A 19,401-nucleotide genomic window follows, 5' to 3' on the forward strand; every position below is an offset into this window, starting at 1 on the left:
CAATTACAGTCATACATTTATTGAACTAAAATGCTGCCAAGTTTGGCGACCTTTGTCAACTCCTTGTCAAATTTGGCGATAAAATTAATCACCAAAAATGTCGCCAACTAGGCAATATCTCGTCAATTTAATGAAATAACCATTTACTCAATGTTAAAAAGACTTGCCCCCGTATTTTTCATTTTCAGGCACATATTTTTATTTTTCAGTTGTTTAAATTTTCCTGCTACATTATATAAAAAATACTAGTTTCAAATATAATTTCATAAAATTATTTACATATGTACAAAATTTGTTAACAATACCACTACTTTTAGTGATGATATATTTTAACCGTATTTGTGTAATTTCAAAATGGCAAGCACACCATATTAAAATAAATGTAAAACATGAACAAGCAAAGCAGTTAATGAAATACTTCTGCACTTGCGATATATTCAAATAAAATATTAATGCATTAGACACAAAAGATATACAGTTTTATAAATTATATTGCCAGTAATAGCATACACCAGAGCCTGCTTTTGTGCAATTATGCGGTGTCTGTTCACCGAATTAAAAAAATACTTTTTAATTGTGTTGTGAAAACTATTTTTTACAGCTACACTCAAGCCTGTTTTTATGTGGTGAATGGGGATTGCATAATCGCACAAAAACATGTTTGAGAGTATTAGAAGATCAATGTTCTAATGCTGTTTTATGCACTGCTTCATACTCAAAAGCAATGGTCTGAAACTCAAATTGCATGCAGCCTGAATGCATGATCTCAAAGCAATGGACAGAAACGTTTTTTTAACAAAATACTTCATACAAGTCTTTTTTAACAAAACAGAATATTTTAATTAAATTTTTATATTTATTTACTATAAATTTAACAAAATATATATAAACTGTAATATTAACTATGCAAAGGAAAAATTGAAATTTATTTTCTGTCTGAAATCTAAAGATTGGTATATAAAAAATATTTCTGTTAATATGTAACTCAAGCATACTGACGGCTTAACATTTAATTTTCATACAGACATTTATTTTAAATAAAACTAATATGTCGAATTAACCACTGACTTACTTGAAAGTTAAATTAAAATAAACAAATTACAAAAACTTCCCAATTGGGACAAAATGACAACCTATGATGTTTCTTTTATTTATTAATTTTTCTTTGTTGTATGCAGAAAAAAATATATAAGCAATAACATATATATCTATATCTACCTATCTATACTTATATCTAAATTTAACAAACATTCCTTATTTGTAAAAAACAAGTTTAAATTAAATTTTGAATAATGAAATTCAATTGCAAACAAATAAATGATTAATTATTGCTGCAAACTAATCTACAATATCATTAAATTCTGAGAGCATATGTAAATCAAGTGCAAGTATCAAAATCCACGAATAAATGTATAATTCCAAAAAATTTTTTAATCCCAAAAAATGTATAAAAATGCATAAATGAATAATTTTTTAGCAGGCAGGAGACAGACTTATCAAGGGAAAGTTGCCTCCAAACCTGACTCTTCAATTATTTAATTCGTGTTTCGTCATCCATATAGACAAGAATAAAAGTCAAAACCAAAAGTTAAACCAAATGTTGTGAATTACCTAAAAAGAAATTTAAATAAGTGGAATTTTGAGAAATTAGCAGGTAAATGACTAATTAAAATTAAAAAACGTCAATTAAGAGTAGAAAACTAAAGTAATTTAAAAACTCTTGCCTACAGAAAACTTCCCCGACACGAATTATGCATATAAATCAAAAGAAACTAGATATTATCTATAAAAATACATAAATAATACTAAAAAAAATACCAAAAAGGCAAGTAAAAGTAAATCTTAATTTAACTCACCAACTATATTTGTATTTGGAGAGTGGAGCAGCATTTGCCAAACTAAGTGATGTTAAGTAGTGTGTTTCTGCAAACTTTATAAATAGAGGGCGCTAATATAAGGTTAAGTTGAGCGTTAAGCTGTTATCTGTTAGATCTATTTTAAAAACCTATTCTATAAACTTTTAAGCAACATAAAATGTGTGTTCTGTTGCAAAAATGTTGCTAACAGTGAAGTTTTGTAAAAATGTGTAAAAAATTGTAAAAATGCTAACTGTAACATTATGTGAAAAAAGGTTGCAAACTATTAAGGATTGGAAAAAAAGTAAGAAAAAAATTTTTTGAAGTAAAATTAAATAAATTTAATTTTAATTAACAAAATTTTTTAAATGTTTTAAATTAAAGTAAAAACATTATTGTAATAGTCTTAATTTATTAAAACTGAATTTCAATAGGTTTAATCAAAACTTTACTAAATATCGGCCAAAGGTACGGAAAATTAGAAAAAGATAAAAATCTTCACTCAATTCGGGTGAATCTTCTATCCTTTAAATCTTCTATTTCATTATATATATTTTTATTCTGATTATTTGGCTATAAAAAGTGTTACCTACTGCTTTTCTACAGATATTAGAGTACCAATTAATTAGTTTAATAACATTAAACTGGAAATTCCTCCTTTTATCATATAATTTAATTTTGCTGTGTTTAATTATGAGCAGGTCTAGGTATTCAATAGTATCTTGATTCGTATTAGTATTTTAAACTATATGGGTAAATTTTGAATTGTTGAAAAGCAGAATTATTATTGAAAGTTATAATATCATCAATGTATCTAAATGTATTTGCAAATAACTTTAATTCATTCTTATTCAAACTTATTTGGAATTTATATTCACGAGCAAAAACAAATAGGTTACATATTTGTGTAGAACTGTTAGCTCCCATTGGTATTTCTCTCACCTGCTGAAAGATCTTATTACTGAATTTAATGTAGTTATTAAATGAGTTAGTTTTAGCTTTTTTGCAATGACATTTTCTTGTGTATTGGTAAGTTTGTAAGTAATGGCATTATTAAGTTCAGTATTAATTAGAGAGACATAAAAAATTTTCAAATAATGCTGAAATTATTACTGGCTTTGTCAATTTTGGTTATTATGAATTTTTGTTTCAAATCTTGCAATAGAAGATTGAGAAAAATCCATGGTAGATTGCTGTTAAATTCAATCCTTTGAATTCTTTGCTTCAATTCTTCTAACACTTCATGTTTAAGCCATAAAGGTAAATAAAAAACATAAAAGTTTGGAAAGCTATAAAGGTTTGGAATATTTAATTTGTATCTAGTTTTGACTATGAACTCATCTAGATTTTTCGAAACTTTTAAAACAGTGATTTTTGCGAATTTTCAGTACTGGTCTAAATTTGGTGTGTTTTTCCATTAAATTTCTTAAAAGCTGGTTTTAAACCATTTTTAAATTGCCAGTAACAATATGTTTATGAAATTCGTCTACTTAGTCTTTGTATTGAAGCTCTTTGCAGTATCAATGAGCTGTAGAAGCTAGATCATGGTGGTTAATTAGCAATTTGCTAAGAGGTTTTTGATACTTGAAAGCTGGTGAGATTTGTACTTTAGTAGGTGGAAATTGTTGTTGACATTTTCTGAAAATTTTCTTGAATTGAATATTGTCATAGTTGGGATCTAGGAAGTTGATTTTGCAGTAATAGTTATTGTACTTGTTATTGGTAGAGAATTTAAACAATTACAAATTTCCTTGTTTCTTACTATAATTTTTTGCTACAATACCTGATCACATTTTAAGTTTGATAAAGCTTGTAACCTTGCAAAAGAACCACTTAATCATTAGAAACTAGTTTCATCATGAATTGTAGATATTCATTGATAAATCTGGTTGTTTTCTTAGACTTCCTAATTTTCAACTATAGAAAAAACTGTTAACATATAAGTGTACTCTTAAACAAAGTAGATTGCAAAAATTCATAACTCGTTATATTTATTGTTCTCAAAAATTAATCAGATTTGTATCTTTCAATATGTTGTATAGGTAATCAAGATTTGTATCTTAAAATCTTTCAATATGTTTGATAGGTAATCAGATTCATATTGTGGCAGTCTTATGTTTGACTTGCGCGTGCCGCCAGATGATGTCATCTTGTTTTCGTAATAACCGCTAGAGCGACCAGCTAACTCACAAACATTGCCCTTAGCTCGAGTGCAAGGATGTTCAAATTTTTGTGTAGAAGTTTTCTGTTTTAATGAATAGTTGTGTTAATTAATATGTTAATAAAGTTGTGTTTTAGCGAAGTTGAGTCATGTCTTCTAAGAACATTTACAGAGCCATAACCCACTCGCCATAAATTGGCAACCCATCTACACGCATAAAACTTCAGGAGCTGAGTTCCAGGACTTTCGTATTCTCCTCTATAGCCACTGCCATGGAGGAAACAGCAGCCGTGAAGATACCAATTTACAATCCTATTGACCCGGCATTGCGGTTTGTTATTTGCGAATTGATTTTTGCTTTAGCCACAACCAAGCCTGTTACGGATCCCAAGACGAAATTTAACTATTGCGTTGTGCATTTGCCACCTGAGATTGCCTCTTTGGTTTGAGATATCATACTTCAAGAATGCACAGATTCTTATGAAGACATGAAAGCTGCCATTACGGATCGTTATGAGGAAAGCAGTACCAAGGAAATCCGGAAATTACTCGCAGGGAAGCAACTTAGAGACAGAAAATCATCCGAATTTCTTCGTGTTATGAAAAGGCGAACTGAAAAACACTATATAGCTGACAATCGGAAGTTACACCCGCTCAGGTAAGCGCAGTTTCTTCAACTGTATCTGTCAGTGTATTTAATAATTCTAAATTGGATTCCCTACTGTATGAGGTCTGCCAATTACGTGATGAGGTTTTGTCTCTGCGACGATCACACAGTGTTACAAAAACTGTTATAACAGAAAGCGAAGCCCTTCAGCTAAACCTGCTTCGAATTGTTCCTATTGCTGGTATCATTATAATTTAATGAGAAAGCCAAAAAGTGAATTCCACCATGTACGTTCCAGGAAAACGAACCAGAGAAGTATAATGGCGACTTGCGCTTTACCCTCCGAGTCTCGTCGCCTTTTCATTCGAGACAAAAAGTCAAATTAAATATTTTTGAGCGACACTGGCTCAGATGTCATTCCCCTTTCAGCAACCAAAGATGAAGCACGTCAGACACCTATTATGATGTTTTCTGCTGCCTATGTACTCCTATTCCGGTTTATGGACAAAAGTCTTTTAAGTATTGACCTTGGACTTTGTAGCAATTTTAATTTCACTTTTTATGTGTGTAAAGTGTCAACAATTATTATTGGATCTGATTTTTTGCATTATTTTGATTTATTACCTAATTTAAGGAACAAAAAGCTTGTTGATTTAGAAACGCATTTAAAAATTAATTGCAGTGTATTTAACACACATTCGTATTCTATAAAAGCAATTATTGCAAATACTGTACATAATAAATTACTGTCTAACTATCCTTTATCGTCGATGCTTCCTGATCTTAATGAGACTGTTAAACATAATACTATACTTTTCATTGAAACTATTGGTCCTCCTGATTTCATGTATGCCAAGGAGACTAGTTCCAGATAGATTAAAAAATGCTAAAAATGAAACTTAAACCATAACTTAAACTCGCACTTAAACCATAAAATTCAGTTCAACAGCAATATCGCAAAATAATTTTAAAATGACCATATCTTTAGAATTTCTGATACAAATTCTTGCCTGCAGGAGATAAAAAGAGAGATCCCCCCCCTACAGTGCTGCCCTTGCCCGCTTTGAGTTTCTTAACCAAAAACTCATAAATGCTTTACAAAATATAAATCGATAATAAAAGAAGTTTCAAATTTAAATTAGGGCTTCCACATGCCCATATTCTATGGAAATTACGTTATTCAAATTTTGATGGCTATAGGTACCATTATTTTATCACAACGCAAGAAACATACATACATCTATGCAGATTTTTCAATATTTAATCTCTTTAAATATAATACAGGGCGAAAATACTTGGTGGCAACAATTTGAAAAGTGAAATAACGCTTGTAATGAATCAACGTAAAATGCCAAAACGAAATTCATAGTCCTTCTGGGCAAATTGCCCCTTTGGACTTAAAAAAAAAAAAACCTACCATAAGAAATATTTTATAGTCTCTTACTGTCATGAATTTATATGTATCTAAGAAGGTAAAAGAAGATCACCACATAACTAATAATGGTACTTTTAACACAAGAAAGTGACATAAACAAATAATTAATTAATAGTTTCTTACAAAAAATGAATCCAAGTAACTTTTTAACATTAATGGGGGATGCGATCCCATTTCAAAAATCCTGAACAATACTGTGCAGTAAAAATCCTGCATTATTTCAAATACAGTACACACCCGATTATCTGCGGAATTGGGTGGCGCGGCCGCCGAGAATAGCAAAAATCGCGGATAATCCGAAAAAAGCTAAAACCGGGTATAGCAAAAGAGAAAACAGTCATTCCAACTTTGAAAAATCGTTTTATGTACAATAAAACGTAAAAAAATAAATAGCAGAAAATGTTTAACTAACGATTAATATTTTAGTATATCACTCAAAACTAACCTAAAATGCATTAATGAAAACAGAAAAGTGCTTTGTACTTACAAAAGGCGTCAAGGATACATAGAAAAATTAATACATATGTACTGTTTTAATACTGTAATGTACTATGTAATTACAAAAGCATAACTGTAAAACTACACCTTTTTGAAGAAATCAGTCATTTGTGTTTGCTTTTTGCTTTGGAAGCATTTTCTCTTGATCCGAGATTGCATTTTTCGTAGCATAAGTTTCTCGGCTAACTCCGCGTTGTCTTGTTCTTCTAAATAGCTCAGCAGTCCGTCGACTTGTTGCAAAGCCACTTCGTGAGTCTTCCGCATCTGCATAGTGGGCTCCTCTTTGCCTTCACTTCGCTGTCCTTCATTATCGGTCTCTTCCCTTGCTTTCTTCACAATTTCGTCATCTGTCAAGTGTTCGAAGACAGGTTCGTTGACGTCACACACCAATCACTCGTTAATGTTTTCAGCATCGACGTTCTCACCACCCGGAACTGTTTCACCATATTCATTCTCTTCTTCACAACTCAAAGGGGTTAGGTTGTTGTTGGCTTCAACATTAGGCATCAGTTTTCTCCATGATTTTATGAGGGTTGACGGTTTCACCGAGTCCCATGCAGATGCAATATTGTAGATGTTGTCCAAGATTGGGTAGTGTTTCCAAAACTCTTTCAGATCATAACCTTCCTCAATTTTGGCCATTAGCAGCTTGGTTTGGTATGTTCTCTTCATTGTTGCAATGACTCCTTGGGCCATGGGTTGGATTAGCACACTAATGTTTCGGAGCAGAAACTTTGCAAAAATTTGTCCATCAGAAGACTTTAGCATGCTTGTTACTGGGTGAGAAGGTGCGTTATCGATCAATAGCATAGCGTTTTCAGGCAGGTTTTTCGATTTACGATGTTTACGCACATGAAGAAAAGAACAAAGATTGTTTCGAACCATTCTTGAAAAAATGTTTCCGTTCATCCACCTTTTTTTTTTTTTTTTTGTTAAAGTAATCAACGAGCAAATTTTCTATCCTTGTGCCTTTGAAAGATCTCAGTTTTTTTTACTTTCCAATGACAACAAGTCTAAGTTTATGTCCACCGGTAGCGTTATTGCAAGACATGATAGTGATCCTTTCCTTGACATGATAGTGCTTTCTTTATGACCTGCCACTTTACTTTTACTTTCAGATGCTAAAGTGCGAGTGGGAAGACATTTCCACAAAAGTCCCGATTCGTCGGCATTGTAAATTTGTTCAAAAGATAGCTCTTCTTTTAAAACAAATTCTTCAAATTCATGGTGGAAATCGTCGGCTGCTTGTTGGTCACCACTAAGTTTCTCCCCATGAAGTCCAATTTCTGGAATTCCATGTCGCTGCTTAAAACGAGTCAACCAGCCAGAAGACGCATCAAAATTTCCTTTCAGGCCTAACAACTCAAAAAAGGTTTTTGCCTTCGCCGCAATGATAGGACCATTTACAGGAGTACCCTCTTTTCGAACTTGAGCTAACCACTCTGTCAATGCCGTGTCTATCTCATCAAAGGTAGAAAGAACCCTTCATAGTTTTCATTGTGGAAGCACTGTCCGACATTGTTGCGAAGTTCACAAGTTTGTCTTTTTGCTTTAGAATGTCACACACTGTTGTTTCCGCGATTCCGTAATCCAATTCCATCTGCTGCCTTATAGCGCCGTTTGCTACTTTGGAAATTAATTCTAGTTTTTGCGCAATTGTCAACACAACCTTCTTTCGATTTCCAGATGTTAGCAAATTTAACGTTTCGCTCAGTTTTGTGAACAATTTTATTTTCTTTGCTTTACGCTTGGAGAAAAAAAAAAAAAAAAAAAAAAAAAAAAAAAAAAAAAAAAAAAACCTTTGTGCGGCAGGCGCGGATAATCGGGAGTCTACTGTAATTCTGAATACTGTTGTGAAATATTTCCATGCATGAATACACATATATTTCAAAACCATTTCACTGGCAAAGCAGAAAATATAGCATTTATTCTTGTTTTATTAGGAATTGATTTATGTTTAACAAAATCAATTCGCACAGTTACCCATCTGTTTGGTTTCTCAACAATTTTAAATTATATTATATCTCAAAATTATATTTTTCTTTGCTAACAATTGAAAATTGAGTATGAACAGCAAGACATTTTGATGAAGACAATGGCTTTTCCCATATCTCTTTAAGCATAATATTAGAATTTGCAGTACGCATGAGGAACTGTTAGAGCGAAAAGAATGGTTTGTGAAATATAAAGAACTTTTGTATGCTGTCCAGTTATACAATACATTACCCCTAAAATTTATTAATACTTCTTATATCTAAAAGCTTCATATACGTTTTCTATAATGGAAATGTATAATATTTCAGTCTGTGCAGCATCTAAGTTATTACTGTTCTTTATTTTGACATGTATAATTATAAAAACATTTAGCAACGCATCCATGGAAGTTAAAACAGATTTAATCAGCTTTTCAATACTGGGCAATCCTGTTTGTTGTCTTCTTTTAGTGAATACTTCAGCCCAAAACTTTATATCAGTTGTTTCTGTTTATGTAGAAGACAAACAACAAAAATAATTTTTTTATGCAAGACAAAAGAAAAACCAAGTTTGCTCAGATAAGATGTTTGATTGCTCACTGAACTTTATATAGTCTAAAAGTTTTACATTTATATAATCTCGAAACGATATATTTATTCTAAAACAAGATTTGAAAAAGATTTTGATTTTACAGTCTACATTTCTCAAATCTGGAAATTCCAGATTTGATTAAAGTAAAAAATCAGGAATTCCAGCTTTATCTGAACCACAATCACCCCTGAATTAATCATAATTTTGTTGAATAGTAAAATATTAAAGAAAAGGTCGATTATTAGAGATTTAATAGCATTATTCCTACATTTTATTATTATATTTTGGCTGCTAAAACAACTTCATAATTTTCTAATAGTTTAATGCTTTCTTGGTGATATTTTGAATCCACTAACAAAAACTGCAGAATACAATTATGTTCACTTACTGCTTTATGCATAATAATTACTATTTCTTAACTAATTCTGATATATGATATAAAGCATTTTAAACATAATCACATATAAGAACTCTCTCAGTATACTATCAATAATTAACCTCCTCTGTTACCTGCAAATTTCTGTATTTCCAATGTAAATCTGTCTTTTATATTCTGCAGATAAGACATAATTCAGAAGAAACTAAACTCAAAACATAACATTAAAACTTACATCTGAATGCATATCTTCTTCAGGTTCCTCAGCAATGTCAGAAAGCTCTGATCGAATACCCTCTTCAACTAAATCTTCAACTCTTGCACCCTAAAAATATCAATATAAATTTTACAAATGCATACCATTTTAGTATATAATAATACAGAAGTACAACATCCAAAAGCAGTGGAGCCTGCAAACCAGATAGGAGGCAGTGACACACTGGTGCAAATTGGGTTTGGAAAACAAATTTCCACACATTAAATATTAAAAGAACATATGGGAAAAGAGGAAAATACAGAATTCATTGAAAAGTCAATATGAGCATTAAACACTGTTTTGAGCCTAAAATACAAGTAAGAAAAATGTTTAAAAGAAAGATTTTAAATTTATTTTGAAATGAATTTTTATACACAAAATACTTATTATACAACACATAGTCATGTTTTCTACTTTATAATAATACATAATGTGTTGCATTAACAAACAGTGTTCAAATCTCAGCATGTGTAACGAATGTCATTCCAAAACAGCAAAGGAGGGAAAAGGAACAAATATAAAAGCAGAATTAGGGAAGGTTAGCCATTCTGCAGCAGTATTTAAGCCATCAGAACTTGTGCCCAGAAAGCTTCATGTTATTTTTCTTAATATTACTTTTTTTTTTTTTTTTTTTTTGGATCGTATATCATAGACAAAATTATATTAGGTGTGAATTCGATTTTTTTGCACATCACATACTGATTTTAAAGTGTAAAAAAGGAATACTAACTTTTTAAAATTAAATCTATTATAAAATACAATTTACTTCAAGTGCTGAAGATGATGCTTAAATTCTTATTGTTTGTATTAGAAGTTATAAGATTATAAAAAAGGAAAAATATTTGTGTTTCCATCATGATGGATGTCCTGCTTGTTATGAACCGATTGTTGATCCCGCCCAACTGGTATGGCGGTTAGCGTCACTGACTTCCGTGCTGAAGGGTTCGGGTTTATATCCCGAAGAAGGCAAGGATGTTTGTAAATGTATAGTGTTGGTGTGGCATGGCGGCACTCTAAATATGCAGCGAGTCGAAAGTCCTCTTGTGTGGTTTGGTGGAAGGGGAGAGCGGTGGGAGACCCTCGGACCTATCCCCCTCCCCGGAGTGCTCTCCATCAAAATTGGGGGTGGAACTAAGTTAAATCACACTGTCACCTGAATGGTACTCAAGGCTGTTGCCAACGGCAGGCATAATCTAATAATCTAGCACTCCTTGCCACGAGGAATTTCATGGGCTTGGGCTGCTAACTATGTCAGACACGTGAGCATAAGCAACAGCAACAATACAAATTATAGTAGTCATTAAATAGAACATGGAGGTCCAATATAGTAGCTAACTCAATATGTTTTTTTTAATCTTAAAGCCAATATGTTTTTCCTATGGCATTATCTCAAACACAAAGATTACACTGATGCACCAATAACTCCAGAAATCATGGAAAGTACATATGAAATAAAAATTCTCTGTTTGAGAGGTATTTCACATTATCAATTTGAATAAGCCACTAGCAATATAAAAAATTAGCTCTGCTATTATATAATGTAGATTATTCAATTATAATACTTTTTTTTATCATATTTCTATTTGGAAACTAATACTGGATTTTTACTGGGAAATAATAGGATTCATACCTGCATTGGTTAAAAATATTTTGTCACATGCTAAGCAACATATTAAACTGCCTCAAGTTACATTAGATATTTAATTACCATAAAGTATGAGAAAGTGAAAGGGCTCTGTATTTAACTCAATTACATGAAAAAACAAAAATACAGTTATGCCATGCAAACAACCCTTTCTAAAAAGAACCAGACACAGTAACAAAATTATTACTGATAAGTCATTTTAAAATTCAGCCAAAAGTGAGTTTCAAGTCTCTTTTTAAAATTTTCTTTCTACCATTCTATTCTATCTATCTGCATTTTTTTGGAACACATACCAGCAACAGATGCATATGTTTGGAACAATAAATAAACTTTTATAATCATAAGTATTTGAGATCATCTGAAATATCTGAAAAATAGAATCAAAATCTCTGTCACATTTTCCATTTGCCTGGATCATAACACTACATTTTCATTTTGCATGTTTCAGGTCATTATCAATGTCAACTAATAACCTTTTTTTCTATCTAAATGGATAATCTTATTGGAAATTATTAATACCCTCTTCAACTAAATCTATTATTGAAAACAACTAAATCTACTATCCAACTAAATCTATTTTTTAAAAACACATGATATGCAGTATCATCAGTATTACTGAAAGATGTTTTGTTATATTATGAGTACTACTGAAAGACACTAAGATTTAAATGATGCTTGTAGATTGAGAATTATATGATAAGGGTTCTCTCCCCTTTTATCAAAAGATATGGAACACAATTTCAAAGAATTTTTCTATTTTTTAAAACAAGGAAGATCTGAAACCAAATCATTGCTCACCAAAATTTTTCCCACTCTTGGAGAAGAAGATTATCTAAATGATTTTTTCCTAAATAACTAATTATTTTGATGAAAACAACTACATTCAGATCATTATAGTTAATATATATCAATTTGATTTACATTTCATTTTTATTTTTTTACATCTAAAATTTTGCTTTTAATCTAACTGCAGTAAATAATGGGTTCAGTTTTCAGTAAGAAGAATAGAATTTGTTTCGTTTTAAAAGCATTATGTTCAGCACCTTTATTATAAGCCATTCATATGTAATTAGACAAGGCACAAGTAATAATGGACAGTGTTAACAACAGCAAGCAGCCCACAACCAACAAGACTGTCTGCTGGAGTTTCACCTGTTGCCCACCAGCAATTTCGGCAGCGGCGGCGGGATCAAATTCCGCCGTCCTGCGGGCCACATGCTTCAGCAGTTCGGCCAGTTCAGTATCCGATTCAGAATCGGAGCTACCAGTGGATTTCCTTCTTTGCGGCCGATGCTCTTTTTCACCATCTTCTATATGTGCTGTTTCCGGCTCTGCATGATGTATCTTTAAAGGGATGGCAATAAAATCAAGAAGACAACATTCTACTACTACAGCCAGAGATGCACACAGACAAATAGGGGGATTAAAATATTTTACAATAAAGTGCAGCTAAAAAATTACACACAGAATATTTAAAGACACCTGAAGTAAAGATACTGCGCATCTATGAAATGAACAACATGCTTATAAATGCTTTGCTGAAATGAAATGTAAATAAACTTTTATCATACAATTTTAAGACGTCAGAAAGACAGAACCAGTATATAATTTTGAGTACCAATGTTCACTTATAATTAAAGAAAGATTTAATTGATTATGTTTTCTGATGTTCCCATTTACAATTATATATACATTGCATACCTCTAGTTTCTGTTTAATATTAAATAAAATAAAGAATTTAAAATTTATTCTAAAACACTTCATTTATAAATTATTTTTTGCATGTGTAATGGTTAAATTCTAAATACAAGAGTTGGCCAACCTGTTGATCACAAGCTACTGATCGATTGAGAAGTGCCTTTTAGGCAATCATGAGAAAACCATTTTTTACATCATTAGGTTATTATTGTACATTATAGACACACAGGTTTAGCTTGCATCTGGATAGTGTTAACTATGAAATGCTGAAGCATCTCTCCTCTCACTCATCATTTGCCCTTCTCGCACTTCACAATCATATGTAAAAGAAGCATATTTTCTTCAGTGCATGGACCAAAGCTGTTTTTACACCCATATCTAAGCCAAAGAAAGACTCGAAAAATCTCTCGAATTAGCTCATTTAAGAGTTGCATTTGCATTTACAAGTTTTTTTTGAAAAACTGTTAAATTGCCTCAATAGTAATCAATTAAGGAGGGGAAAAAACAGAGTAATTTTGCACTATCTGAGTGGTTTCTGTAAATTGAATAAATAATATGCTCCTTTTAAAAACCTCTAAAGCCTTTGTTGAGAGAAACCACCTAATCTTTGTATTCCTTGATATTGAAAAAACAGCAGATAAAGCAAGGAGATAAGGTATTTTGTGTGACCTTTACGTCAGTGGTTTATGCGGCAACCTATCAATATTTACACAGAATTTTTTTAGGGATACGATTTTTCAAGTGAGGACTGGCTCTGTTTTATCAGATATGTTCAAAACAAGAAGAGAGTGTGTCTTAATGCTGTGTTCTGAGTGTTACTCCAGGGCTTAATTTCTAAAATTGGAAGTGCTGGAGCTTTACAGAAAGCTGTCATGAAAGGGAATTAAATAAATAAAGTAACTATTAAAATACTAAAAATAATTAATAACTGAAATATTAAATTGAAATTAAAATTCAATGTAAAGACAAAAATAAAAATTTTGATAAATTAATGATGAATAAATGCTGAAGTTTCAGCATTTCATTGTTAAATCAAATAATTTACCAAACCTCATCTTATCTGGGGCTGCAGCTGGAATTACAATTTCATAAGAAGAGTTAAAAAAATTCCTGCTAAATTTAAACCATGAATAAACAATAAGCTATCATTTCAAATGATGACATAAATGAAGACCACTCATTTTTCCAGCACACCAATGAAACAACTGAAACAGTTAAAGTGCAATCAATGAGAATAGAGAGAATGCTAGAAACAGTATCTGAGTACCTAAGGAAATCTGTTTACATAGTCCTTTCATCCAAAATAGTGTTTCACACTATCTTCCTTCATATCACCTATGGATGAGTGTTTTTTTTTTTTCCAGTTTCTCCATTATCCCCCTAATCTCAGCCCCATGTGCCAGATGGGAGCTTTTCCTCTGTCTTTGTTTACCCTTTCATTCCTCAGTCCTTTAATGTCTTAACTCCTACCTCCATTTTCACATCACTAGGTTATATTGATATCCTATCTCCATTTTCACACCACTAGATTATATTGATATCTACATCAGAAATTACTTTTTTAATGAATTTTGATTTATAAGTGCTTAAGCGTGTTCCTTAGCTTCTTTTCTTTCTTATTGTACTTATTAACCTTAATTTAAATATTAATTTATTTACATATTATACACAATTTTAGATCATAAGTAATAATAAAAAAGTATCTTCTCTTTACAATATATAAATAAGTGTAAATATAACATCATCTTTTTCATAAATTAAACTTTCACATGATAAAACAACAATTATTTTTATGCAGTAACAAAACATTGTTTGTTTTTCATTTACACCTTCTCTCATTTTAATGTCAAATGCAGTCAGTGTAGATTAAAATTTCCTTAATGATTATTTTAGGTATTTATTGGGGGGGGGGAGAAATAAACTATCAGTCTAATGTAACATTTTTTTGAAACTGCAATTTAGTCACTCACCAAAAAAAATTCTTTTTACTAGGTGAAAGCTATGATTTTTTAAAAATGCTTAGTAATGAAATAGGGTGCTAAAAATTTCTTTTCATCTGACTGAATTAAAGCAATAATTCTTAAAAATTCTTTATTTGGAAAAAATTTGCATATTTTCACGCAAAGTAACTGTGTAACCAAAAGACTTGCTACTCAGGATTTCCACATGCATAATGTGAAGCTGTGTTAATTTTGAGTAAAGAGCATTCCATGAAGACAACTCTATTTCTAGGCTGATAGTTTTCATGTGCCCTCTGCAATTAATCAAAAGCAATCTTCCTCAAAGGTAGCCAACCCAATCAAAAATATGATATTTTAAACTAAAATTCAGTTTTAAATTAAATATCAAACCAGATATGCATTTGTATACCCAATTATTATCATATTATTACTTTATTCTTGAAACATGTACAATAAAACTTTGGCTGTTTAGTCACTCACCAAAAAAAATTCTTTTTACTAGGTGAAAGCTATGATTTTTTAAAAATGCTTAGTAATGAAATAGGGTGCTAAAAATTTCTTTTCATCTGACTGAATTAAAGCAATAATTCTTAAAAATTCTTTATTTGGAAAAAATTTGCATATTTTCACGCAAAGTAACTGTGTAACCAAAAGACTTGCTACTCAGGATTTCCACATGCATAATGTGAAGCTGTGTTAATTTTGAGTAAAGAGCATTCCATGAAGACAACTCTATTTCTAGGCTGATAGTTTTCATGTGCCCTCTGCAATTAATCAAAAGCAATCTTCCTCAAAGGTAGCCAACCCAATCAAAAATATGATATTTTAAACTAAAATTCAGTTTTAAATTAAATATCAAACCAGATATGCATTTGTATACCCAATTATTATCATATTATTACTTTATTCTTGAAACATGTACAATAAAACTTTGGCTGTTTAGGCTATGTTAAGCAATATTTAGAACAATTTTCACCAAAATTTCGATAATGAGTTACCAATACATAAGCGGAACATTTTTAGTAGCTCATGTAAAAATATTTTTCTTTTCACCTAATATTAAAAACAATTTAATAAATACAAGGTTATATAATAAATTCAAATCATGATCTGAGAGCCATGTGATGAAAAATGCTGTAGCAATATATTATTGCCTTAAAATTGAAACTATTCAGCTGTATCATAGAAGATTCATCAGAAACAAAAGTTCAAAGTCTATAAGAATAATACTTAAACTTTATAATCTGTCTAAACATCTGCATCAATAGACAATTACATCTTTGACATTTTGAAAATATTCATCATTATAATATAATGCTAAAATTATAAATAAATGACTTAAACAAGCATGATATAATTCTAATTTATCTGGTAAGTAGATAGTTATCAAATGACTTAAACAAGCATCATATAATTCTAATTTATCTGGTAAGTAGATAGTTATCAAATAACTTAAAAAATCTTAGAATAGTGCACATGTTGAGTTCAGTAACAATCATACAAATATGTAGTAATTTCTACATATAATAAAAGAAAGAGTCTGTCTGTGTGTGTGTCTTTCGTTCGCGCTGTGCGTAAGCTAATAGACCCACGGCTATGATATTCGGTACATAGGTTCATCTAGACAAGAGCCAGTGCCCCTTGAAGCAATTTTTTGGAAATTCGAATTCGAATTTTTTTAATTTTATGTTTTGTGACGAAATCGCGTCTTTTTGAGACATAATGGGCTATAGGAAAGCGAGATTTTACTCTACACACTCCATTTTCACATCGTCATGAAACGTAGGCACTTAGCTATTTTACAAACTTAAAATAAATTTAGTGTTTAAATAAATCGATTAAATACGAATTTAACAAACAAAGGGAGCTTAACACCTTTTCAACAGGATTTTTTCTAAAAAAGTTTATTTTTAAAAATGTACAGTTTATTTTTCTTTGATTTTTGGACACATTAAACTTTCATCCTCGCGACTGCTTTTACAAAAGGAATTTTGGAAAAATAATATTTTGTATTAAAAAAATTTTTTTTTTTAAATGAAGCTTCCGAGTACACTTTTTACATACATCTTTAAAAATGTGATTTTGGCAACAATTTTCCTGTCTTATTGTTGTTGATAGATTTTTGATGAAATCACATCATTTTGAATAGTTTCATTCTTTTAGAAATATGGGTTTGGCAATTTTTCATCGTATTTCTTATGTCACTGTTTTTAAGAGATTGGCATATTTCATTGTCATTTTTTTTATATATATAATACATATTTATTGAATTTTTTTTTTTTGATAAAGTTGTTCTGCAGAGTAAAATTCTGCGTGGAATTTTATGATTTTTGAGTTGCTTTCATGTTATTTTTTGCTTATTTCACTGTTTGCAAGATACTGAAAAGTTTTGCATGACTTTTTTCCTTCAACGGAAAGTTGGTTAATTTTTTTATTAGAATAATTAATATTTGCAGTAAGGGATATAGCTTATTTCATTGTAATTTTTTTCTCTTGAAAATATAAGATTAAATATAATTAATTATACTTTGCTTTTCAGAATTTTTTGTTTTTTGTATTCTTTTATGTTATTTATTGCTCATTTCACTGTTTTTAAGATATTGAAAAGTTTTGAGTGATTTTTTTTTTGGAAAAAAAGTTCTTAACCTCCTTTATACCATTTGAGTTCTTAAGATTTTGCAAAGGGAAGTTGGTTAATTTATTTATCAGGATAATTAATATTTGTATTAAGGCATACTGCTTATTTCATTATAATTTTGTTGTTATACATAATAACTTTTTTTTATGAAGTTGTTCTGCAGAGTGAAATTCTATGCAGTTTTTAAATTTAATGTTTGGTGTTCCCTTCAGCCATTTTTCTGGTGCATTTAAAAGCCAGATGAAGGCTGGCAGCGAAGCAGCTAGTACAATATAAAATATTCACATTGTATTGTCATGAATACAATGTGACAGAATAATGAGAGGAAGTTTGATGAAGAATACAGCCATGGGTTACTGGCAATGTGGGAAAGAATTTTTGGCTAAAAGAGGATGGGAAATTTTAATGAAAATGTGTAAATGTAAAAACAAAAACAGAACAACACTTTATGACCAAGATTCAATGCTAATAATACTCTAGCTATCAAGCAGAATGTGGTTGGGATAAAAAATTTCCCTGAATAGTAGATGTAAACTGGGAGCAAAAGTAAAGTTCTGTACAAGTGACAATTTTCGTTTCCCATATTTAACTACAAAGAAACTTCTAAAGAGTTTCACTCATAGTATTATTCAGGATGAAAAATTTACCCACTCGGATAAATTCATTGCTCTTCGTGGAAAATAAGCCTTTAACATGGGGGTGCTTTTCTGTCCTCTCAACTTTCAAAGTACTTGTTTCCAGAGAAAGACATACAAGCATTTAAAAGTTAAATTCGGTTCTTAAGGCAGATTTATTATTAAAATAAAGTTTTTAAAATCTAAAGAATTTTCTGTTGAAATTGTGGTTTAATTACATAAAAGAAGTGCCAGCCTGAGTTACATTTACAAGGGTCTTGATTCCAGTCATAATGAAGTAAAGTTTCTTAGAAGTGATGTGCCCACCAGCGGCCGAGCGGTAAAGTCGCTGAACACTGGTAGTTCGGTCCGAGGTTCGAATCCCGCGAACGGGCTGGCTGCATGGGCGTTTTCGTGGTTTTCCCCATGTGTAACGTGTATACGAGCCAGTTTCCCTTAGAAAGTCCTCCACGAAAGGCATCCCTCCCCTTAGGCAGATAGCCCTCGTGTGCTTTGCCATAATTAAATACACCAACACCAACTTAGAAGTGATGTTAGATTCATAACTAACCTTCCTTACACGTGTCAAATACTTGAGGAAGAAGTCTTTCAAAGTACTGCTAATTACTTCTCATCTACAGGGTAATAGTCTGTTCCATGTTCAAAATTTTACAGATCAGGAAGGTCATCTGTTTCATTGAAATCAGACCTCATTCATCATGAGGTTTTGTGGTTTTTTCCTATACTCTTATAGAACACTTTCTGTCCAGAGTTTGTATGTCTACTGTTTAAAATCTTCACTTCAGCTGTGACACGAACAATTGCCTTTTAATCTGTACATTGTGTCATGTCAAAACCCCATCACCCTTGTCGGTCTCATAAGTTAGATGATGGCTATAACCTGATATTTGTGTCACAGCTTTGCCGTATATCGCCATTTTGTGTAAGTGCTCAAGTATCAGTAGGAAAATTTTACAAGTCTGACGTAAATGTCTAAGTAAAACATTTTGGAATCCCGCCTTGGTAAAATGCTCATATAAAGGTACTAAATGTTTTTGGCAATTTTGACAAAAGAAATACTAGCAAGATGA

General features: G+C 31.1%; 1 protein-coding gene and 1 long non-coding RNA gene across 7 annotated transcripts in view; one reads left to right on the forward strand and one right to left on the reverse strand.

Moving 5' to 3' along the window:
- LOC146997140 (uncharacterized) overlaps positions 1 to 19,401 on the forward strand; it is a 269,052-nt gene that overhangs the window by 124,389 nt on the left and 125,262 nt on the right. The gene's annotated exons all lie outside the window — the stretch shown is intronic.
- The window catches only part of LOC118188568 (RIMS-binding protein 2-like), a 481,985-nt gene that overhangs the window by 101,042 nt on the left and 361,542 nt on the right, over positions 1 to 19,401 (reverse strand). For 5 of the 6 annotated variants that reach the window (XM_085816767.1, XM_085816768.1, XM_085816770.1 and 2 more), the window contains 2 exons: positions 12,552 to 12,743; positions 9,734 to 9,823 (listed from right to left, as the gene is read on the reverse strand). In XM_085816767.1, the coding sequence (XP_085672893.1) occupies positions 9,734 to 9,823; positions 12,552 to 12,743 (282 nt within the window). The remainder of the gene's footprint in view (positions 1 to 9,733; positions 9,824 to 12,551; positions 12,744 to 19,401) is intronic. The other variant, XM_085816772.1, reaches the window with a different exon arrangement.

Source organism: Stegodyphus dumicola, chromosome 5, assembly GCF_044657685.1.
Source record: "Stegodyphus dumicola isolate Sdum_Otavi_A_Nest chromosome 5, ASM4465768v1".
Classification (NCBI taxonomy): Eukaryota; Metazoa; Arthropoda; class Arachnida; order Araneae; family Eresidae; genus Stegodyphus; species Stegodyphus dumicola.